This window comes from Monodelphis domestica, chromosome 8 (assembly GCF_027887165.1).
Source record: "Monodelphis domestica isolate mMonDom1 chromosome 8, mMonDom1.pri, whole genome shotgun sequence".
Classification (NCBI taxonomy): domain Eukaryota; kingdom Metazoa; phylum Chordata; class Mammalia; order Didelphimorphia; family Didelphidae; genus Monodelphis; species Monodelphis domestica.
In genome coordinates, this window is record NC_077234.1 from 2,217,106 (window position 1) to 2,238,187 (window position 21,082).

At 69.0% G+C, this 21,082-nt stretch overlaps 1 protein-coding gene across 2 annotated transcripts; it reads right to left on the reverse strand.

The window, feature by feature from the left end:
• Positions 1 to 3: 3 nt before the first annotated feature.
• On the reverse strand, positions 4 to 20,330 carry SPNS2 (SPNS lysolipid transporter 2, sphingosine-1-phosphate). Of its 2 annotated transcripts, XM_056807723.1 has the most exons (13): positions 19,750 to 20,330; positions 12,152 to 12,217; positions 7,706 to 7,842; positions 6,229 to 6,380; positions 5,989 to 6,055; positions 5,404 to 5,546; positions 5,115 to 5,267; positions 4,666 to 4,855; positions 3,146 to 3,211; positions 2,654 to 2,752; positions 1,791 to 1,954; positions 836 to 903; positions 4 to 633 (listed from the first exon to the last, which is right to left on the reverse strand). In XM_056807723.1, the coding sequence occupies exons 1-12, from the start codon at positions 20,210 to 20,212 to the stop codon at positions 879 to 881; spliced, it is 1,725 nt and encodes a 574-aa protein (XP_056663701.1). In that variant the 5' UTR covers positions 20,213 to 20,330; the 3' UTR covers positions 4 to 633; positions 836 to 878. The 2 variants fall into 2 exon arrangements, with proteins under 2 accessions (XP_056663701.1, XP_056663700.1); XM_056807722.1 differs by lacking the exon at positions 836 to 903.
• Between the last annotated feature and the right edge of the window lie 752 nt (positions 20,331 to 21,082).

A 21,082-nucleotide genomic window follows, 5' to 3' on the forward strand; every position in this document is an offset into this window, starting at 1 on the left:
GCCACACGGCCTGAAATCGCTTTATTATGGCCAGAAAGGTCGCCGCCCCCCGCCCCCCGCCCCCCGCCCCCTTCTCCCCGGCCGCTCTGCAAAATCAAGCAGCCTCCTCCGCTCCCTGAGAGAAGTCAGGAAACCCGCAACGGTTCTTGTACGACAAGAAAGCTGGGCCCAAGCCAGTCCCGCCCACATCCCATGAGCCTGCGCTTCCATGACGTCATGGGGCAGCGATCCCGTGACCCAGGCTCGCCCTCAGTTCCTGGGGAGCTCCTCCTGTGCCGGGAAGCGTTGGGGGCCAGCCTGGCACCGGGGCGGACACGGGACAACCCGAGGGGGCTTCGGCCTCCAGCCGCCCCTTCCCGGCAAGAGGCCTCCTCCCGGCCAGGGGGCGGGGCGTGTTCTAGGCTCCGCCCTGGCGCTCCCGCCGCCGCCACGTGCCCCCTAGGAGGGGGCGGGGCGTGTCTGGCCGAGCTCGGCTCTGGGTCACTCCGCCTCCGGCCGCTTCACCCCCTCTCCTGGCGGGGCTCCTGGACGGAGGGAGGGGGGCCGCGCGGGACCTCCCAGGCTGCCCAGGGACCCCCTCCTTACCCCAGTCACACTTTCACCGAGGGCGGGGGCATGATCAGCTGATTCACCCTGGGGGAGAGGAAGGGGGGTCAGGGCAGGAGGCCAGCGCCCGGCCGGAAGCAGCCTAGGAACAAGGAGGGAGGGGCTGCCCCCATTTTATAGATGGAGACACTGAGGCCCGGCGGGAGGGGTCCAGCATGCTGCCGCCTCAGCCTGTGGGCCCCTCCCTGCTAACCCAGCGCAGCGCAGGGGCTGACAAGCTGCCCTTTACCTGGATGCCACCACCAGCTGGCCGGGGTGGCCCAGTGCCAGCCTCAGCTCGCTAACTCCCGAGGGCCCCTGCGGGGGAATGACGGAGAGCAGAGGGTGAGGCCCCCGCGCCCCCCCAGCCACTCCTGGAAGAGACCCTGGGGTGCCCACAGTCCAACCCGGCCAGCGTCCCAGGCACACGAGTGTGGGCAGGCTGCCCTCCGGCCCCAGAGAAGCCCCTCGGGGCGGGCATCCACGCCGCCTGCAAGATTCTGGGCACCCTGGGCCCCTGTCCATCCCGAGAGGAATCCTATCTGCCCCAAGGAGGGGCTATGTGGCCTCACCACTGCCTGCCTCAGTTTCTCTCATCTGTGAAAAGAACACCCTCGGCCCCCGCAACCTGCCTGTCTCCCCCCTGCCCTGAGCACTTGAGGCCTCGGGCATCATCCTCCCTCTGGCTGGGATGGCGGGGCTCCTCTCCTCAATGCCCACGTGGCCTGGCACTGGGACCCACACCAAGCTGGAGCCCGAGGGCCCCAGGCCTCCTTGGTGCCGGCCACTTCACAGGCCAGGTCCGGGCCTGCGTGGCTGCTCCTCCACTTGTGCCTGGCATGGCACAGGCATCCCCCAGCTGTGTGGCACCCTGAGGAGGCCACCAGTGAGTCTTGCAGAAGGGCACCCAGCACCGCTTGGGATGGACATGGCGCCAGCTGGGCGCATGAGCAGGAGGGCTGCTGGTGGTGCCCGGCACTCTGTCCCAGCTGTTTCCATGGGAAAGGAGCCCCCCACCAGGGGCATCTGGGAAGGGCTCCAGGACACAGCAGCCCTTCGAGGGGGACAAATGCCACGTGGGGCAGGACACTGGCCGGTCAGCCCTTGGCACAGGCAATGGCCGGGAGGGCCCTGGCACATGTGCCCACTGTGTGCTGCCAGGGACTTCTGGCCGAAGCTTGGGGTGCCCCCGGACACCCACTTACTGCTGCTCAGCCTGGGCCCGGTCGCTGAGGAAGAAGAGGGCCGTGGCGAGGAAGAACATGCCCCCCAGGACCACCACGAAGGGGCAGAGCATGAGCGCGTAGCCCAGGCTCAGGAACTCCCAGAGCGGCGACTCGCGGGTGCTCTGGCGGATCAGGTCTGAGATCTGCGGGAGGCCAGGGGGAGACTCAGGGGGAGGCCGGGGAGCATGGAGGGGCTGCCCCCCAGAGGCCCTTTGCTGGGACCCTACCCCAAGTGCTCCCGAAAAGGCCCTGTGCCTGCTCGGCTCTCCTTGCCCCCTCTGGTCTCTCCTTGCCCTCTGTGCCCGCTTGGTTCTGTCCTCACCCTCCGTGCCTGCTCGGCTTTCTCCTTGCCCTCGTGCCCGCTTGGTTCCATCCTTGCCCTCTGTGCCCGCTTGGTTCTGTCCTCACCCTCCGTGCCTGCTCGGCTTTCTCCTTGCCCTCGTGCCCGCTTGGTTCCGTCCTTGCCCTCTGTGCCCGCTTGGTTCTGTCCTCGCCCTCCATGCCTGCTCGGCTTTCTCCTTGCCCTTGTGCCCGCTTGGTTCTGTCCTCACCCTCCGTGCCTGCTCGGCTTTCTCCTTGCCCTCGTGCCCGCTTGGTTCCGTCCTTGCCCTCTGTGCCCGCTTGGTTCTGTCCTCGCCCTCCATGCCTGCTCGGCTTTCTCCTTGCCCTTGTGCCCGCTTGGTTCTGTCCTCGCCCTCCGTGCCTGCTCGGCTTTCTCCTTGCCCTCGTGCCCGCTTGGTTCCGTCCTTGCCCTCTGTGCCCCCTCTGGTCTCTCCTCGCCCTCTGTGCCCGCTCGGTCCCAGGGGAGCAGATGGGGAGGGGTGTGACCGGCCAGTACTCACAAAGCCCACCAGGTAGGGGCTGCCCGCATCTCCCAGCAGGTGCGACGTGAAGCTCTGGAGGGCCACCGCAGTGGCTCGGCGCGTGGGGATGACTACGTACTGTGGGGGGGCAGGAGGGACACGGAGGCCTGGCCGGGGGCCCTCTGCCACGGGCACTGCCCGGCCTTCCTCCCTGGTGCCCCCTCTGCGCCCTGGCCCAGAGAAGCGTGCAGAGGGCAGTGGCCGGGGCACAGGCGCCGCCTCCTCTCTCCCAGGGCCTCCCCCCCCCCAGGAATGCGCCCAGCCCTGCCGCTTCCTTCCTCCCTTTGTCCCGTGCCCCATCCCGGAGCCTCCTGTGGCCACACCTACATTCCGGGCCCCGTGCCCGCCATCTGGCCCGCTGGCACTGTGCCCGTCACAACAGCGGGTATGGCGGGACTGGGGCACCCCCCTCCCCCCGGGGCTCCCCACAGCCTCTGCAGGAGAGCTGGAGCCAGGCACGGCGGGGCTCACCATCAGGATGTCAGCCGTGATGGCCCAGTTGGAGAAGAGCAGCGTCTCCCCAACGAAGATGCAGATCTGGGGGGGGGGGGCGCTGTTAGCCTGGCGGGGAGCTCACCCCCTGTCTGTGCCAGAATCAAAGTGGCTGCTCCCCGCCTGCCCAGCTCCCCCAGTGAGGCCCATCTGCCCTGTGTGGACACCCCGAGGGCCTGAGTGGCTGCCCCGTGTTCACCCCAAGAGTGGGGGAGGACCACGGGCTGTCTGGGAGCCCCATTGCCCCCCACCGATCTTCCTCCAGCAGGGGAGGGGGAGGGGAAGCTTTCCCAGAGCTGACGGGGGCAGCCTGGCACAAATGGGCACAGATGGCATCTCCCCACACATTTATGCCTACAAATGCCCGCTAGAAAGTGAAGGCATTGAAGTTAAGCCTGGCAGGAAGGGGGGGACCTGGTGAGGTGGAGGGGAAGCAGGAGGGTGTACCAGGCATGGGGGAATGTGTGTGGCAAAGGTGTGGAGGTGAGAGAGGGGGAAGGGAAGCCTGGCTAGACCCTAGGCCTCAGGGACAGGATGCCTGGACTCTAGAAGACAGACAACAGGGCCTGGATTCAGAGGTTCTGGGTTCAAATCCAACATGACACTTCTTAGCTGGATGACCCTGGCCGAGTCACTTTGCCCCCCTGGCCCAGCCCTGGCCTTGATGCTAAGGAGGGTGAGGAGGGCCGGCCCGTGGGGAGCCTTCAGGGAGAGCTTTGGGGTTCCTCTGCCTAAGGGGGCCCCGGGGGGAGGAGAAGTGGGGAGCCTGGGCAGGCCATGGGAGTTGCCAGCTCTGGGCTGTGTCTTGGGAATCCCTGGTCTAAAGGGAGAGGTCTTTGGGGGTTTGAGGGGGAGCAACGGGGACCACTGTAAGCCGTTGAGCAGTGGGGGCCGCTTTGGGCAGGAGAATGGCTAGGAAGGGAGTGCCCAGGCAGGGCCACTCAGTTTGTGAGGGGAGGTGGAAGGGCTTGGGGGGGCAACCCCGGAGGCCAGAGGGAGGAGGGGGTGACCATTGGGGGAGAGCACAGAGGTGTTGGGGATGGGCTGAGACAGTGGCATAGGAGTGGGCACCCAAGGGTGAAGGGCAGAGGGCTAGGACAAAGCCTGGTGGGCCCCCAGGGCAGGGAGCACCAGGAGAGAGGTGGGCAGCTACTGGCACCGTGGAGAGGGCTGTGGGCTGGAGTCAGGAAGACCTGAGTTCAAATCCAGCCTCAGACCCTGCTCACTGTGGGACCACAGGCAAATCAATGAACTGCTGGCCTCCATTTCCTTACCGCCAAAACGGGGCTCACGAGAGGGCTGCCAGGGTGGTGATTGCCTGGCACGGAGCGGGCACCACCGTGATGGTGGTTAGGAACCCAGAGGGAGAAGACGGGCAGGGATGGGTCTGGGGGTGAGGAAAAGGGCCACCTGCCTCTTTGGGGGCTGGTGAAAGGGGGGACCCCCTTCACCACCCCAGGGACCCTGTCCTGCCCCTGCACAGGGTGCCGAGCACTTACATAGGCCCCCAAGATGCTGGTCTTGGCTGCGACAAAGATGAGGCAGATGAAGATGGCGGACCCCAGCATGCCCACGGCACACACCAGAGGGTCTGCCCGCTGCGTCTTCAGGCGGCACCATTTGGTGGCTCCGGCCCCCGTGATCACCCCCAGGAAACCCGTGAAGCACGTGATGGCTCCGAAGATGAGGCTGGGGGGGGCACAGGGGTTCCCTAAGTCACAGGGGAAGCCTGTGGAGGTGGTGGGGGATCCCCTGGAGGTAGCAGAGGAGCGGGCACAGGAGAAGCCTGTGGAGGTGGCGAAGGAGTGGGCACAGGGGAAGCCTGTGGAGGTGGTGGAGGAGTGGGCACAGGGAAGCCCCTGGAGGTGGCAGATGAGCAGGCACAGGGGAGTCCCCAGAGGTGGCAGACGAGCGGGCACAGGGGGAGGGTGGCCGCTGCCAGGCTCACCTGTCCCGGGTCTCGCAGGGCGGGTGACCACAGGTCTCAGCTGTCCTCTGCACCACCTGGGCCCGGTGCAGGTACAGGGGGATCCACATGCCCAGTGCTCCGGTGGCGAAGGACACGGCCGAAGTGGCCAGCGAGGAGAAGACGTAGCTGCGGCTGGGCAGGGCAGGGAGGGGTCACGAGCGGCACTGCCCCCTCCCCCTGCCCTGCAGCTCCCGCCTCCTGGGGGACACTGCTGGGCGGCCCCCTCCCTCTGCTCAGTGGGGTCCTGGGCGGGGCAGGGCAGGCTTACTTCCGGAGCAGTGCACGCATGTCCCGGAGCCAGGAGGTTCGGGCCTTGAGCTGTCCCCCGAGCTGCTCCGCGTGGCCCCTCTGTGCCGTGGGCACGAAGAGGAGGATGAGGGTCCCAGTGACCATCCCCATGACGGGAGACACCTGTGGGGGGGCCGTGTGAGCCCTGCCGGCCCCGCTCCCCCATGGGCCCCCAGCAAGGTGGTTAAAAGGGTGGAAACTGCCACCGAAGGGGCTTCCTCAAAGCAGGAAGTGGTGGCCATGGGGAGCCCCAGGGGATGCCCCCCTCGGCTCACGGGGGAGTTGGAGGACAAGCCAGAGGCCTGGAAGGGCCTCATTTTGCAGAACAGGAAACTGAGGCCCAGTGAGGTGCCCGGCCTCATCAGGAACCACTAGCAGGGCGCAGCCTCTGCACTCTGATGCCCCCCGCCTGCACCCCGAGTTCTGGGCCCTCCCCAGGGAGCCCGTTTTCTAATTCAGCAGCGTTTCTCGCCCGAGTCCCATCCTGGAGTGGCCCCAGACTGTGGCGCCCCAAGGATGCTCGGGGCCAGGAAGGGAAGGGGGGCACCGAGGAGGGGCCGCTTACCCGCAGCGCCCAGTGCCAGTCTCCGGCCACCTGCTTCACACTTGACCCCGTGATGTAGCCCAGGCCACTGGAACAAGAGGCGCCGACCGCTGAGCCGCACTGGCTGGGGGTGGCTGCCACCCCCCCCCCAGTCTCATGGGAGAAGCACTAGCCAGCTGGGTGACCTCAGGCAGGTCACTCGCCCCCATGGCACAGGCCTGACCACTCTTCTGCCATGGCACAGACAGACGCCCTCCTTACCTGCCCAGGGGGATGGCGAAGTAGAAGATGGACAGCATGAGCGTGCGCGTGTTCTTGTTGAAGAGGTCGCCGATGATGGTGGGGGCGATGGTGGAGTAGCTGGCTTCTCCGATGCCTACCAGGCCACGGGACAGGACCAGGAGCCAGAAGTACTGCGGGACGGGGCCAGGTGAGCGCCCCCGGGCTGCCCCCGGACCCCCCTTGCCCTCCGGCCAGGCCCCTCGGAAGCCTCCTCCTTAGCCTGCCCTTGTGCCTGGCTCGGACCCCCTCCCCAAGGGGCAGTGCCCAGCGGGCATCTCGGCCCGCTTCAGGCCACGAGCCGGTCCCGGCCGCGCTTGGAGCTGGGGAATGGGCGCCGCCTGTGGTTGTGGAATACAGAATGTGCCGGGTGGCCCAGGAGGCATCTGCCGGCAGCGGGCACGGCCGCCTGGGACCGAGGCTCTGGGGCCGGCGAGTGGGCTGTCCCTGCCCTCCTACCTAGGCTAGGCCCCAAGCGCCAGAGAGGCCGGAGAGGGGGAGAAGGAAGGACAGGCCCAGGGGAAGGGAGAGTCCTGCCAGCCCGGCCAGCGTGGCCAAGCTGCCCTGGGGCATGAAGGGGCGCAGAGGGGAGGGGGCTCCATGCCAACTAGAGGAATTGGGGTTGGCTCTGGGGTCCCCCCTGCAGGCTACTCGGCAAGAGGGAAGGAGCACCTGGGAGGGCAGCCACAAGGCAAGGGGGCAGAGGGGTGCGGTCTGGCCCCAAACCCCACCCCCGCTCGGGCCATTGAGCCCCCTTCCCTCCACCGGAGGTCCCAGCTCGCCAGAAGCCTGACATTGCCATCACCCTCCCAGCTTTGCTTCGGGGCACCCGAGGGAGCTGAGCTGGGTGTAAACGGCCAAGTTTTCTAAAAAGGGTGTGCCAGGATGAGCTCTTCCCAGGCTGGGGGGGCTCAGTGGCAGCCGGCCGGGTTATTCTGCTTGGCCCAAAGGGCAGAGCTTGGCACTGTGGCTGGCCAGCCTGGGCAATTTCAGCCCTCAGCAGGAGCCGCCTTTCCTGGGGTTCTCGAAAAAGGGGGGATGGGGGCCTCCTGTGGTGAGCCCCAGCACCATGAAGGGCTGGCTTAGTGGGGGGCCCAGACTGGGGAGCTGGGGGTCACCCCATGCCGCACCCACAAGAGAGGACCTGGGGTGGAGGGGTGGCAGTGCCAGCTGTGGTGGGCATGAGCAGGAGCCTGTGGTGCCGATGGCCCTGGCTCTGGGGCCTGAGAACCTGGCGCCCTGCGCCGGCCCCTCAGCACAGCCCTTTGGCCGCTCCCTCCTGACCATGGTCTCCCGGGGACCCCCCTCAGGCCAGGCCCCACCTTCCCGCCTCCCTCAGCAGCCCCTTCCCAGGGGTTGGGTCCAGCTTGCTCGCAGCCTAGAGGGTTGGCACGAGGGCGGTGCCCGGGCATGGGAGGGTTGGCACGAGGGAGGTGCCCAGGCACGGGAGAGGCCTCACCTGCTGGGTGATGAAGGAGCTGGAGAAGGTGATGGCCGACCAGAAGAAGATGCCGCAGCTCAGGATGACCTTCCTGTTGAAGCGGTCGCCCAGGTAGCCGAAGATGGGGGCCGCCACCATGAAGCTGCAGATGAACACTGGGGGGGGGGCATGGGCGGCTTCAGGGCAGGGTCCTGCTTCTCCCTGGGGCCCAGGGTGGGCTGGCACCGAGCCATGGGCCTGGGCGGGCCTTGGCAGACAGCAGGAGGACTGGGCAGAGGGGGCGTCCCCTCCCTCCCCTCCCGCCAGAGGTGGCCGGCCTTTTCCTGCTCCTCTTGGAGCCCCCCGAGTCCTTGGGGAACCCCAGGAAAGGAGCCGGCCTGCCGGTGTGTGCTGGGCCCTTGGATGAGCTGTGGCCAGCCTAGACCTCAGTCTCTTCCTCTTGAAATGAGACCAGCCAGATGGCCCCACTGCCCGGCCTCCCAAGAAGCGCTGCAGGGGTTCGGGGCCCCCCTTGGACTAGAGGGAAGCCCTGCAGTGCCCCCCCAGCGGTTTCTGTGGAGCTCCTCAGGCGGGACCCATTTCACAGAGGTGAAAACAGGCGGGGCTGGCCCAGGGCAGCTTTTCTCAGAACCTCTTCCTGAAGTCCCGACTTCCTGCCGCCACCGGCCAAGCTGGACATTCGGCTTTCCAGGATATCCTGCCTCTGGGCCCAAGGGAAGCCCGTGGGCAGCCGGGCGGGTCTGACCAGCGGCCCGATGGAGGGGCCCCCCGGAAACGGGGTCGCCCAGGGCGGGGGCCTCCCACGCGCGGCCCTCCTCCCGCCGGGATATTTCTGAAAAGCCCGCACTCGGCCCCCCCATTTCCTCTGGGGCAGATCCGGATACGGCCTGGCCCGGGGGTGGCCCAGAGAACACAGAGGGAAAACGGGATCCCCCGAGCGCTCCCAACCACACAGGGCACCCCGTTTCCTGCAGGCCGCGGCCCCCCCGCCCTCGGGCAGGAGCGCTCGGACCTATGGGCCTGGGGAGACCAGGGGGCCCAGGACCGGCTGTGGGGGGACATTCGGGGGGCAACGAATGCCGTCGGCCCCCCACCAGGGGCCCCGAAGGCAGGAAGAGCGGGGGTGGGGACAGGCCTGCCTTGGACGGCTCCGGCCTCCCGCTGGCCAGGCAGGCTCGGACAGACGCCTCTGGCCTGGGAGCCGGGCCTTCCACGTGCTCGCGGCTGCCCTCCTCGTGGGTTGTAGCCCTCCTCCACGCCCCCCCCCCCCCCCGCCCTCCGGCGGCTCCTCCACGCCCCCCCCCCCGCCCTCCGGCGGCTCCTCCACGCCCCCCCCCGCCTCCGGCGGCTCCTCCACGCCCCCCCCCCCCCCCGCCCTCCGGCAGCTCCTTGGACCGGGTCCCCCCCTCCGGCCGCTCTCAGCCCGCCTCTGTCCACGCCGCCTTCCGGCCAAAGGCAACGCGGCCCGCTCGCTCGCCTCTTGAACCCGAGCCTCGTCCCTCTGTCCGTCCTTCCTTGGCCTGTTCCTGGCACCCAGCAAGGCCGAACACCTCCTTCCCCTGAGGCCGAAGGGCGGGGAGGGGGCGGGGACTGGGCCAGGGTCTCTGGGAGAAGGAAGCAGGGGTCCCGCGAGGAGCCTCGGGGCCCCCCAGCTCTCGTGCCAGTCGGGGTACGTCCCTCTGGCTGAGGAGCCGTGCCGGGGTGCCCAGGCGGTCCCCGTCCCGGCAGGCATCGCCTCGGCCGGCCCCCCGCAGGGCCTGGACCTCTGACCCTCCCGCCAGCTTCCCAGCATTCCCCTCGCCGCAGGCCCCCTTGGCTGCCCCCTTCTTCCAGCCAGGCGCCCCTCGCTGTGGTCGTCACCCTCGTTGGCCGCTAATTACCGCCCTGGGCCGGGAGGGGGCTCCGACAGAGGACGGCATGATTCGCACCAGAGGCCTGCGGCCCCAGCTCGGCCGGCCGCTGGAGGGAGCCGAATCCCTTCCTACCCGACCCCCGAAGCGGGCGCCTTTCAGCCTCTGCCCGAGCTGGGGGCAGGGCCCACGGCCAGCGGCTGCCCCCGCCCCGCCTCAGGACGGACGAGCAGACAGGCGCGGGGTCAGATCGAGGGCTGATGGGAAACCTGTCGGGCGGGTTCCTGGGCCATTCCCAGAGGTGTGGGAGGGACGGGCATCCCGGGCCAGGCTCGGGAGAGCCTGGAGGAAGAGGAGGAATTCGCACTTGGGGCAGCGTCCCTGGGAGCCCGGCGGAGCCCGGACACTCGGGGCCCAGAGCTGCCCGGCCAGCGGCTCCCCAGATCCCGTCTGTGGCTCTGTGGACGGAGGCTCCCCCTCGAGTGCCCAGAACGGGGCTCCCGAGAATGCCCGGCCAGGGGTTCTCCGCGGTGCCCTGAAGAGGGGAGCCGGGCACAGGGCCCCAGGGTGGCGCGGGGCAGCTCGAGCCCTGAAGCCCCCCCGGCCCCCCCGGCCCCCCCCCGGGCACCTCGCGGCCCTCCCAGGGGCTCACAGCCACACTCAGGACTTCGACAGAGGCCGGGGGGAGCCCAGACTGGGGGGCCGAGCCTGGGAGCTATGGAGGCTCAAGAGGGCATTCCCAGGCACCGGCTAAGCCCGGGGGCTCCCGTGCACCCCGTTCCACCTCCGGCCTGGAGAAGAGCTTTCAAGAGAAAGGAGGAGCCCCTCAACGCCCCCCGCTCTTCCCCAGAGCAAGGACCCGCCTTTTCACAGACCACTGAAGTTGGCGCTGGAGCTCTGGACGGGCAGGAGCCCCCGGCAGGTGGGGAGGGGGCAGCGACTCCCCCCGGGGGGCCTAGGCTCAGAGTGCCACCTGCCGCGTCTTCCTCGGCACCAGGGGCACGCCAGGTAGCTTTCTGCTGCCGCAGGCCCGCATTCAGTCACCACCTCGGAGTGCCCCCAGGCTGGCGCGTGGCTTCACTTTCCCCATCCCTGTCACGTCCCCCTCCTCCAGGGCTGGCCCGCGGGAGTCACTTGGCAAAGCTCCTCTCAGGTCCGGAGCCGGAAGGCCCTCCGAGGTCACTGAGTGCCCGCGCTTCATTTTACAGATCAGGAAACTGAGGCAGCCCATGAGCCTCAGGCAGCTGGAGGCAGGCCCTCTCCACTGGCACCTGCCACTGGCACCCACTCTACCATCGGGCTTCCACTCGCAGCCCCAACTCAAAATGCCCTCCCCTCCCAGGGCATCAGCCTGGCTCTCAGGGCCGCAGCCCGGTGCCCAGAGGGCTCCGCCCAGCCCCTCCTGGGCTCCCCACAGCCCCGTGCCCAGAGGGCTCCGCCCAGCCCCTCCTGGGCACCCTGCGCGCCCTTGGCTCACCCCCGGCTCCCCGCAGCCCCTCCTGGGCTCCCCGCAGCCCCGTGCCCAGAGGGCTCTGCCCAGCCCCTCCTGGGCACCCCGCAGCCCCGTGCCCAGAGGGCTCCGCCCAGCCCCTCCTGGGCACCCTGCGCGCCCTTGGCTCACCCCCGGCTCCCCGCAGCCCCTCCTGGGCTCCCCGCAGCCCCGTGCCCAGAGGGCTCCGCCCAGCCCCTCCTGGGCACCCCGCGCGCGCCCCCGGCTCCCCACAGCCCCGTGCCCAGAGAGCTCTGCCCAGCCCCTCCTGGGCTCCCCGCACGCCCTTGGCTCACCCCCGGCTCCCCGCAGCCCCGTGCCCAGAGGGCTCTGCCCAGCCCCTCCTGGGCACCCCGCAGTCCCGTGCCCAGAGGGCTCTGCCCAGCCCCTCCTGGGCACCCCGCACGCCCTTGGCTCACCCCCGGCTCCCCGCAGCCCCGTGCCCAGAGGGCTCTGCCCAGCCCCTCCTGGGCACCCCGCAGTCCCGTGCCCAGAGGGCTCTGCCCAGCCCCTCCTGGGCACCCCGCACGCCCTTGGCTCACCCCCGGCTCCCCGCAGCCCCGTGCCCAGAGGGCTCTGCCCAGCCCCTCCTGGGCTCCCCGCAGCCCCGTGCCCAGAGGGCTCTGCCCAGCCCCTCCTGGGCTCCCCGCAGCCCCGTGCCCAGAGGGCTCTGCCCAGCCCCTCCTGGGCTCCCCGCAGCCCCGTGCCCAGAGGGCTCTGCCCAGCCCCTCCTGGGCACCCCGCAGCCCCGTGCCCAGAGGGCTCCGCCCAGCCCCTCCTGGGCACCCCGCGCGCACCCCCGGCTCCCCGCAGCCCCGTGCCCAGAGGGCTCTGCCCAGCCCCTCCTGGGCACCCCGCAGCCCCGTGCCCAGAGGGCTCTGCCCAGCCCCTCCTGGGCACCCCGCAGCCCCGTGCCCAGAGGGCTCTGCCCAGCCCCTCCTGGGCACCCCGCACGCCCACGGTCCTCAGCTCTCAGCCTGGGAGTCGAACCTGTTTTCCTGGATTCCTCAGGCCTGACTTAGCTCACTGCCTGTGGAGTTCCCGGCCTCGCCAGAGACCAAGACAGTCACTGGGCCCCGGGGCATCCCTCCTCCCGCATAGCTGGGCCCCAGGGCAGGGTCTCACCTGACTGCAGCAGGCCGGCCCCTCGGTCCTTGACCCCGAAGTGCTGCTGGATGTCCAGAAGGACCCCTGGGGGACAGAAGAGCCAGACGTGCATTCAGACTGGGCAGGTGGGGAAGAGGGAGCCCCCCGGCTGTCCCCACACTGGGCCCCCCTTAGTGCCCCCCGAGACAGTCGGGCCACCCCCGGGCAGGCCGAGCTCACTCCCTCAGGGATGCCCCCCTACCAGAGTGTTGCTAGAGGAAGGGGCAAGATTCGCCCAAGGGGAAGAGCCCGCGGCATCGGGGCTGGCAACCCAGAGGGTGAGGAGGGATGGGTGAGGGGCAGCAGTAGGAGGGGAGAAGGGCCATCTTGGGGGTCTGGACGGGTCTCTGGGTGCTGGAGAGGCAGAGGCAGTCAAGGAAGCCTTCCTGGAGGAGGGACTTCGGGGGCCGATTCAGAGGGAGTGAAGGTGGACAGAGCTGGGAAGCTGGCAGCCACAGCCTGGGGCGAGGGGCACCTGGAAACCTCTGCCCAGTGGCTGGGGCCAGGCAGGGGCTGCCCACCCCTCCCCGCTCTGCCTGGGGCCCCCTGCCCTGCTTCCCGGGGCTGGGCACGGCCTCTACAGAATCCAGAGCGAGCCCCGTCGGGATCCTCCAGCCAGGGTCGGGCTCAGGCCTCCGGCTGCCAGGCGCAGGTCTCTCTGGTGACGCGCGGCGGGTGCCCGTGTGGTGGGAACTGGAGGGGCGCCGAGGCCGGCACACGGCCGGGGGAAGCAGCTGGAGGAGCCGGGACTTCCCGGCTGCCTGACAAGGTTCAGAGGCCGCCCGGCAGCCCGGGCAGGAGGGGGGACGGGCGCAGGCTGGGAGGGCCCGCGGGCAGGACGGGGAGCCTCGCCGAGGCGGAAGAGCAAGCCACAGGCCCAGCCGCCGCCCGGCCCCTCCTCCGTGACCCGAGAAGGCGCGCCCTGCCGGCCGTCAGCGCTGACCCTCACTGAGGTCAGACGCGGCCGGCTCCCAGCAGAGGGCGGGCACGGGGGCAGCGGGCAGGCTGTGCCCCCAGCCGGACCCCAGACCATTCCATGCGACAGGGGCCGAAACAGGCCCAGAGAGGCCAAGGATCGTGCCCTGGACACACAGCTGCTCAGTGGCCGAGCTCCAGGCTCCATCAGAACAATCCCTGCCTCCTGGCCTTGATCCACTGCCCGCTGCTGGGCCCCGGGGCTCAGCCGGCTCTCCCAGAGGGTGAGCCTACTTTGGCCCAGCCCTGCCCCTCCGCCGTCCAGCCTCGGCTCTCGATGACCCTCTGGATCCAGGAGGGGCCCCTGCTCTGTCCAGACCTTCGGGCTCGCGGCGCAGCCCACTGGCCCGGCTCCCCCCTCTGCCCGCCTCCCTCCAGATGTCCCGGGTGAGAATCCCGCGGGTGCCTCCTCTGCTCAGAAACCCCAAACGCCTGAGGCTGGACTGTTGCTCCTGCCCTTCTGCCGCTTCAGACTGGCTTGGGATAGGCCAGCCCTGCGTCCGGGCCTGCCTGAGTCCCCTCCAGGCCCGGAGACCCCCGCTGCCCCCGGGCTCTGCCTCCTCCTCGCCTGGCATCTCTGTCGCAGCCAGAGCCATCCCCTCCTCCAGGCTGGTGGACTTCCAGCTCTTTCTCCTGGGCACTATCTAGCCGTTTCCTGCCACCAGGCATTTGCCCAGACAGTGCCCCAGCTGCACTCAGCCTTGAAGTCTTGGTGCTCGTTCCCGGGGCCCAAACGAAGCAGCTCCCCCAGTCTGGCTGCCCCGGCCTCTCCGTGAGCCCCTCAGCCCCGCCGTCCCTCACACCCCTTCTGGGGCACCTCAGGGCGGGCCGGGGGGGCTCCTGCCGCCCCCTCCCAATTGGCCGTCTCTGTCCGAGGGCCCGGGGCAGAGGCTGGCCGTCCCCATCCCTCCTCCGGCTGGCCTGCATGCAGGATGCGGGGACAAGGCGGACGGATAGCTACGCCCGGCTCCCCTGAGCCCCAGCCGCCATCCTTGCTGGCCGCCCAGTGCCCAGGGGGGGCAGCTTGGAGGCGGGCCAGCGCCGTCGGGGAGCCCTCCAGGATCAGCTGCCCGGCCCGGCCCTTCCTACGGGCCCGAGGCCGAGCTCGAGCTCGGTGAGGCTCTGCACCACCTTCTCTTACACCAACTCAGGCCGGGAGCTGAGGTGAAGTGACTTGTCCAGGGTCACACAGCCAGGCAATGTCTGGGGCCGCTTTTGGACCCGGGCCCCCCCAGCTCAAGGCGCCAGTCTGGCACGGGGGTCGGTTCCTGAACCCTCCCCCGCCCTCACGCGTGGGAAGAGAAATGGGGGTCCTGGGCCTTCCTCCACGTTCCTGTTCCCTCCCGCAGTGCCCCCCGAGGGAGGCCTCCTCCCTGGCCCCATCCCAGGCGGGTCCCCTCCCTCGCCCAATTATAGCTCTGCCAGCCCTCACGGCGAGGGAGGGACAGCGTGGCGGGGAGCTCAGACACTGCCTTGCAGGAAAGCCGGAGGCCGGCTCTATTCTGGGCAGTGGCCTGTGGTCACCGTCCCGCCACGGCCCCCCCGGCTCTCCCCGGCACAAGCCTCAGTTCCTCCTTCCGTGGACGGGGGGCAGAGGCTGGGAGAGAGCGCTGGCGAGCCTGAGACAGCCGGAGGGCCGGGAGGGAAAGCAGACGCCCCTCGCTCTGGAGCCCCTTACAGGCCCCCCTTACAGGTCCCCCTCTCTCCGGGGACCCCCTTACAGGCACCCCTCTCTCTGGGGACCCCCTTACAGGCCCCCCTCTCTCCGGGGACCCCCTTACAGGCGCCCCTCTCTCCGGGGTCCTTCTTGCAGGCCCCCCTCTCTCCAGGGACCCCCTTACAGGCCCCCCTCTCTCCGGGGACCCCCTTACAGGCACCCCTCTCTCCGGGGACCCCCTTACAGGCCCCCCTCTCTCCGGGGACCCCCTTACAGGCGCCCCTCTCTCCGGGGTCCTTCTTGCAGGCCCCCCTCTCTCCAGGGACCCCCTTACAGGCGCCCCTCTCTCCGGGGTCCTTCTTGCAGGCCCCCCTCTCTCCAGGGACCCCCTTACAGGCGCCCCTCTCTCCGGGGTCCTTCTTGCAGGCCCCCCAGGCTCTCCCCTTCCATCCCCACCCAAGCCAGGGCTGGTGCGGCAGCTGCCAAGCCCACGGGCAAATTACAGCCGTGCTGACCAGCCCCTCCCAGCAGGAGCAGCCGGGCTGACCCCGCACCCCGTCCCAGGAAGCCACAGGGCTGGGCCCCGGAGGCTGATTCTGTCCAGCATCTCCTGTTTGCGGAGCTGACGGTCTCCTGGGAAACAGGCGGCACCCGAACAAGTCGAGGCTCCATCTATACCCGGGACAGGGCCAAAGGGATTCCAGGAGAAACTGGGGAGCAGGCGGGGGAGCTGCTGGTGCAAAAGAGTGGTGGTGGGAGATGGAGCACTTGAGCTGCCTGGGAGGGCAGCCACGGGGCATCTGGGGGAATGGGCAGGCCTAGGCTCTGGGGCCCCAGCCCTGCCTGACAGCCCAGACACAGAAGGGCTTTCCCAGGGCTGAGGGGGAGCCCCGGCTCCGAGCCTCAGGCTTTGCCCTCTGGGAAATGGGGGTCCCAACTCCCGCCCTGCCGGCTGGGCTCTAAGAGCTGGCGGCAGCTGCCCATTTCCTTGGAAACTCTGAGGGGATGCTCCGTGCCCGTCATGGGGCCGAGCAGAGGAGGAAGCCGCTGACCGCAAGGAGGACGGGCCAGAAAAGCTCCTGAGGTGCCCAGTCAGGCTGCAAGGAGATGGGGGTGCTGGGCCCAGATGGGCGGGGGAGGAAGGAGGGAGGAAACGGGCCGGGAGGCGCAAGCAGCACTGCCGCACTTTGGAGCGCCCCACAGGGCCCCGCCAGCCCTGGCTTCCCCTCGGAGGGCTTCTGCTGCCAGGGGCGGCTCCCCGCCAACAGCCCATCAGGTCCCCACTCGGGACACATGACCAAGCGCCCCAGGGAGCAAGGAGTTCCCGAGTCCGGCTGCTTCGTGGGAGGGCTGGCGAGGGGCAGAGACCAGGCAGGGTGGGCCGGGGTGCCAGGGGGCGCGCTGCCATTCTCGGCAGAGCTGTTTGTGGTTACAACATATCATTTGGGGCTAAGCTTCCTGGAACCGGGAGCCCTTGGAGCAGACCGGGGCCCCTCTGGGCTCAGCTCCCTGGCCCAGCCACAGCCTGAGCTTGGCCTTCCAGGGAGGGGGCGGGGAGCCTTCAGGGCCATCAGCCAGGGCAGCAGCATCTAGCCCTTGGGAAGAAGGCCCCGAGGCCTGCCCTCAGGAAAAGAGAGAAGCACAGCAGCGACTTCGGGGAGACTGAGGAAAGGAAAGGGGGCAGTGTCCAGCTCTCCGGGTTAGAGAAAGGAGGGGACACTCAAGGAAGGGAAGAATCCCAGTGGGCAGGGAGAGGCTGGGGCGGGGGGATTCCTGGCCCACATGGCAGAGAGGACGCAGAACACCGCCTTGGCAATCAGAGGACCTGGGTTCAAATTCCACTGTAAGAATTTATCACCTGTGTGGTCCTGAGCAAGTTTCTGTGGCTCCCCAGGACTCAGTTTCCTTCTTAAGAACAAACAGCAACAACCAAACTCGAAGAATCACCACTGAGTATTGGTCCTAAGGCAAATGAGCAGTAAGAGCTACGTGATTGGGGTGACGTGTCTTGTCCAGGCTCATACACCTAGACATGTCTGAGGCTACATTGAAACCCAGGACCTCCCAATTCCAGGTCCAGTACACTACCCACTGTGCTCCCTAGCTGCCTCCTCCCGTTCTTGGTCTATGGAATGAGAGAGCCTTCGCTGCCACTTTGATCCCTCCTAGATATAGAATTCTAAAGAAGCAGAAGGGACAGAGTGGTAAGAAGGTTGGACTACCCTGGGAGGACAAGCAGGTGGTGAGAGGCACAACAGCCTTGGAGTAACGGGCATGAGCCTAGGGTTGAGGAAAGTTTAGAAAAACATTTTTTAATCTCCTCCTCCTCACCAAAGGAAATAGGGCCCGACCTGTGAGAAGCTCCATGAAATCAGACTGCAGCTAAGAAGGAAAGGAGAGTCCAATCAGGTGAAGAGTTTGAATTTAACCTCCAAGGCAATAGGGAGCTATGGAGGGTTTGTGAGCAGGGAAGGGGCACGGTCACGGCTGGCTCTTCTGGCAGCTGCCTGGTTTGCTTTGCTGAGGAAGAAGGCCCCGGAACAATCAGAGTGCCTGTTCCCATTGCCAGAGGACCAAAGGCCGGCCGAGCTAAGCTCTGCAGGAAGCCTCAGAGGCGGCCTTCCCAGACTGAGGGGCTTGCCGGGAAGGGTCCTCCTCTGTAGGAGCTGGCTCTTGCCCTCCCACTTGCCCCCATTCCTAAGGAGCTTCAGGCCTGGCTGGGCAGAGAGCAACTGTGGGGCTGCCTCTGCATAGGCTCAGATCCTTCCTCCTCAGTAAGAGCACCCTGCAGGGCCTTCCTGAGCCTGTCGTCCCACTGAGGCCGTGCAGGCCTCCCTGCCTCACTGGCCAGCAGCAGTCTCCCCCCACCCCGCGCTGGAAGGCGTCAAGGAAGTGAGCAGAGGAGATGAGCAGGAAGTCAGCCCATTATTCACGGGCTCAGGGGCCAAGAGGGGGAGGAAACAGGCCCGGCCCTGGCTATGCACCAGGGCATGTGGGGGCCCCCTGGCCAGGCCGCCGCTTCCCTTCCGCCCAGAGGCAGCTCCAAATGAATGGTCCCGGGGGACGGCGAGGATGAGGATGAGCCTGCTGAGGAAACAAAGGCTGTCCTGGGCGCCCGTGCAGCTGTTAAGCAATGCAGGCCCTTCCTGGGCTGGGGCTGGACCCCGGGGAGGGGGAGCGAGAGCGAGAGCGAGAGCAATGAGGCCAGCCTACCACACCTGCTCAGCCCATTTCTGGGTGGACCAAGATTGGGCTGCCCAGCTCTCTGGGCTCATCAGCGGCCAGAGTTGCCTCAACAGGGCTGAGAGGCCCGTGTAGACGTGGGGCTTTCTGAAGCCGTGGGGGTGGGGGTGGGGGCTAGAGAAGCACCCCTGGGGCTGACCCAAAAGCGAGGCTGAGATGAGAAGGAAGTGGGAGCCTGGACAAAGGCCTGGAGGCCAGCAATGGACTGTTGGGTCCAGAGAATGGATGTGGGGTCCCTGAATTAGAACCCAGAACTCACAAGGCAGAACAAGCCCGGAAAGAAAGGTGAAATGTCAGATGACGCCATGGTCCAATGAGACATGAGGAACCTACTAGCCTCCCCCTCCCTCTCTGCCTCAGTCTCCTCAGCTCTAAAATGGGGGTAATAATGGCTGCTCCTTTATTCTCCCAGCCCTGGCCTAGATCCCCTCTAGAGGCCGGGGGCTCAGTCCCAGAGGCCCACCAGGGGCAGCCTCGCCCGGAGGCCGGCTCTGACTGGCCTGAGCAGTTAGCCCTGGGCCACGGCAGCTTCTCCTTTCCCAAGAACACTGAATTGCCCTCCCACTTCTCTTGTTGGGAGGGGTTATTAGTCTCATTTTACAAGTGAAGAAACTGAGGCCTGGAGCAACTGAGTCACAGGGAAGGCAACCGGAGCCTGTGGGGCCACTGCCTTCCCTGGCCAGCTTCTGGGGGATGGTCGGGCCACCCCCGGCACTCCCCCCGCCCTGCAGGTGGCCAAGCTGGATGACACGGAGCTCCAGAACGGGCACGGCCGGCGGCGGGGCAGTCAAGGAAGGCTTCCTGGCTGAGGTCATAGTTTCACTGTGGCGGGCTCAGCGGGGCACGGGAGCGCCACAGAGAGGGAGGGGGCTCCGGGCCCCCAGGCCCGGCTTCTCCCAATTAGAAGGCCTGCACTAATTACTCCCTGCTTGACAGGATTCAATTAAGAGGCTCCCAGGGACTGAGTGGAGGAGGCGGCTCCCAGGTGGAGGCGGGCGCCTGCCCAGGCCTGGCACACTTTGTGGGGGAGCAAAGGGAGGACCCGAGTGGCCCCAGAGAGCCCTGGAGCTCCCCCGTGGGGTCAGGGACTTGGCCAAGGTCACTCGGCACCGGGGTGGGGGAGGGGCCCGGGCCCAGCAGGGTGTGCCAGGCAGAAGAGCTCAAAGTCCAGCTCCCCAGCTGGGAGCCCCAGCGCAGCCGCTGCCGCTGCGGGCGCACCTGCCTCTCCCGCCAACACGGCCGCCGCTCCCATCCCCCCATCCCGGCCCCCAGGGACCCCGCGTGTGCGCGTGTGCGCGGCCGGATCGCGGCCGAGACGGTGCCAGGAGCCGAGGCGGCGGCAGCAGACCCCACCCCTCTCCCCGCAGCCAGCCGCAGCCCGGGTGATCCTTTTGTCAGCCCCGCGCACAGCCGCGCTCTCACACTCACACACCCAGGAGCGCGCGCGCGCGCATAACCCCCCACCCCCACCCCCCGCCCAGCTGCAGCCCAGCCCGGCCGCTCTCGGCCTCAGAGGCGGCCAGGACCAGGGCCAGAGGCAGCGCCGGCGGCCCGGCCCGAGCGGAGGCCGGCACCGGCGGGGGCGGGGCGGGGGGGGGGGTGGGGATGCCGGGCCCGGGCGGCCGGGGCGGGGGAGGCTCTAGGACTCTGGCGGGGCTAGTGGGACCCCTAGGACCAGGGCGGGGGAGGGGGGCCGACCTACCTGCCACGGTGTACCTGTCCAGGTAATTGAGGACGTTGCCCACGCTGAGGATGGCGGCAGCGGCCACCCGCGCTCGGCCCAGGCGGGCTCCGGGCTTGGGCTGTGGGCCGGCAGCCTGGGCCAGGCCCTTGGCGGCCGTCGGGCCCCCCCCGCCCTCGGACCCGGGCCCAGGGGGCTCCCGCTGCACACTGCCAGATAGCGTCTGCACTTCGTCATGGGGCCAGCGGGCGCCCCCGGCCCCGCAGCGGCGGCCCGGCCCCGGCCCCAGCTCCCCGCCGCTGGCCCAGCCCCGGCTCCGGCCCCGGCCCCGACCGAGGCGCTGATGCTCCGGCTCCGGCCTGGCCGCCGCCGCCACGGCCACGGCCACAGCCACGGCCACGGCCGCGTCGCCCTCCTCGTCCTCCTCCGCGCAGCCCGCCGGGCCGCCGCCGCCCGCCGCCGAGCCGCCCTCCAGGCACATCATGCCCGGACGCGGGGGCCGCGGGGGCAGGGAGCAGGGGGCCGGCAGGGCGGCCGGGGGCGCGGGCCGGGAAAGGGGGCCGGCCGGGAGCTGGCCGGGGCGTGCCGGCCGCGTCCGAGGACGTCGGGGCCCGGGCGGGCTCAGCGCGGCTGGGGCTGCCCGGCAAGCCCCGGGGAGGAAGGCAATGGCGCGGGCTGCGGCGAAGGCAGCTGCATGCTCCGGGCTCCTCCTGCCCGTCGGTCCGCCAGTGCGATCGTCAGCGCATCCGTCGGTCCGTCAGTCCGTCCGGTGCGCGGACCTAGCCGGAGCCCCAGCCCGAGCCGCCGCAGAGCTAGCTGCTCCCAGAGCCCAATTGCCGGGGGGCGGGGCGGAGGCGGGACGAGGCGCGCCGGGACCGCCCCCCGCGTGCCGTGGCCAATGAGCGCCGGTCCCGCGTCCCCGCCCACCCCCCACGTGCCGCCCCCTCCCCGCCCGACGAGGAGGGGGAGGGGCAGCACAGGCTCAGCCTGGGTCGCGGAGTTCCCAGATCCCAGGCCTTGGGGCCTTAAGTCCCGGCGGTGCCGCGGCCAAGCAGGCTCGGAACCCCAAGCCTGCTCCTCCCCCACCCCCGCCCCAGACCCCGGGGGCGGGGCCAACACCCCCAACACTCCCCAGGTGAGGGGCCCCATTCGTCGGGTTAGCCAGGCTGGGCTCGAGGGATTAAGCAGAGCCCCGGGGTGGGGCCAGCGCCTGCGGGCACACGGACAGACAGCCGGGTCAGCCAGGCCCCCGCCCACCCCGGACAGGCCTTCCCTCTCCGGCGGGGAGCCGGAAGCCCCTGGTTTCGGGCCAGTCCGGGGGGGGGCGGCTTCTTGTCCCCGTCCGCGCGCGGCT

Bases quoted from the DNA above. Each gene is read 5' to 3' on its own strand.
- SPNS2 (XM_056807722.1), bottom strand. From the start codon at position 20,212: ATGATGTGCCTGGAGGGCGGCTCGGCGGCGGGCGGCGGCGGCCCGGCG. The intron at 12,218-19,749 runs GTAGGTCGGCCC...TCTGTCCCCCAG, and splicing joins GGACAGGTACACCGTGGCAG to GGGTCCTTCTGGACATCCAG. The intron at 3,212-4,665 runs GTAAGTGCTCGG...CCCCCCCCCCAG, and splicing joins CCAGCATCTTGGGGGCCTAT to ATCTGCATCTTCGTTGGGGA.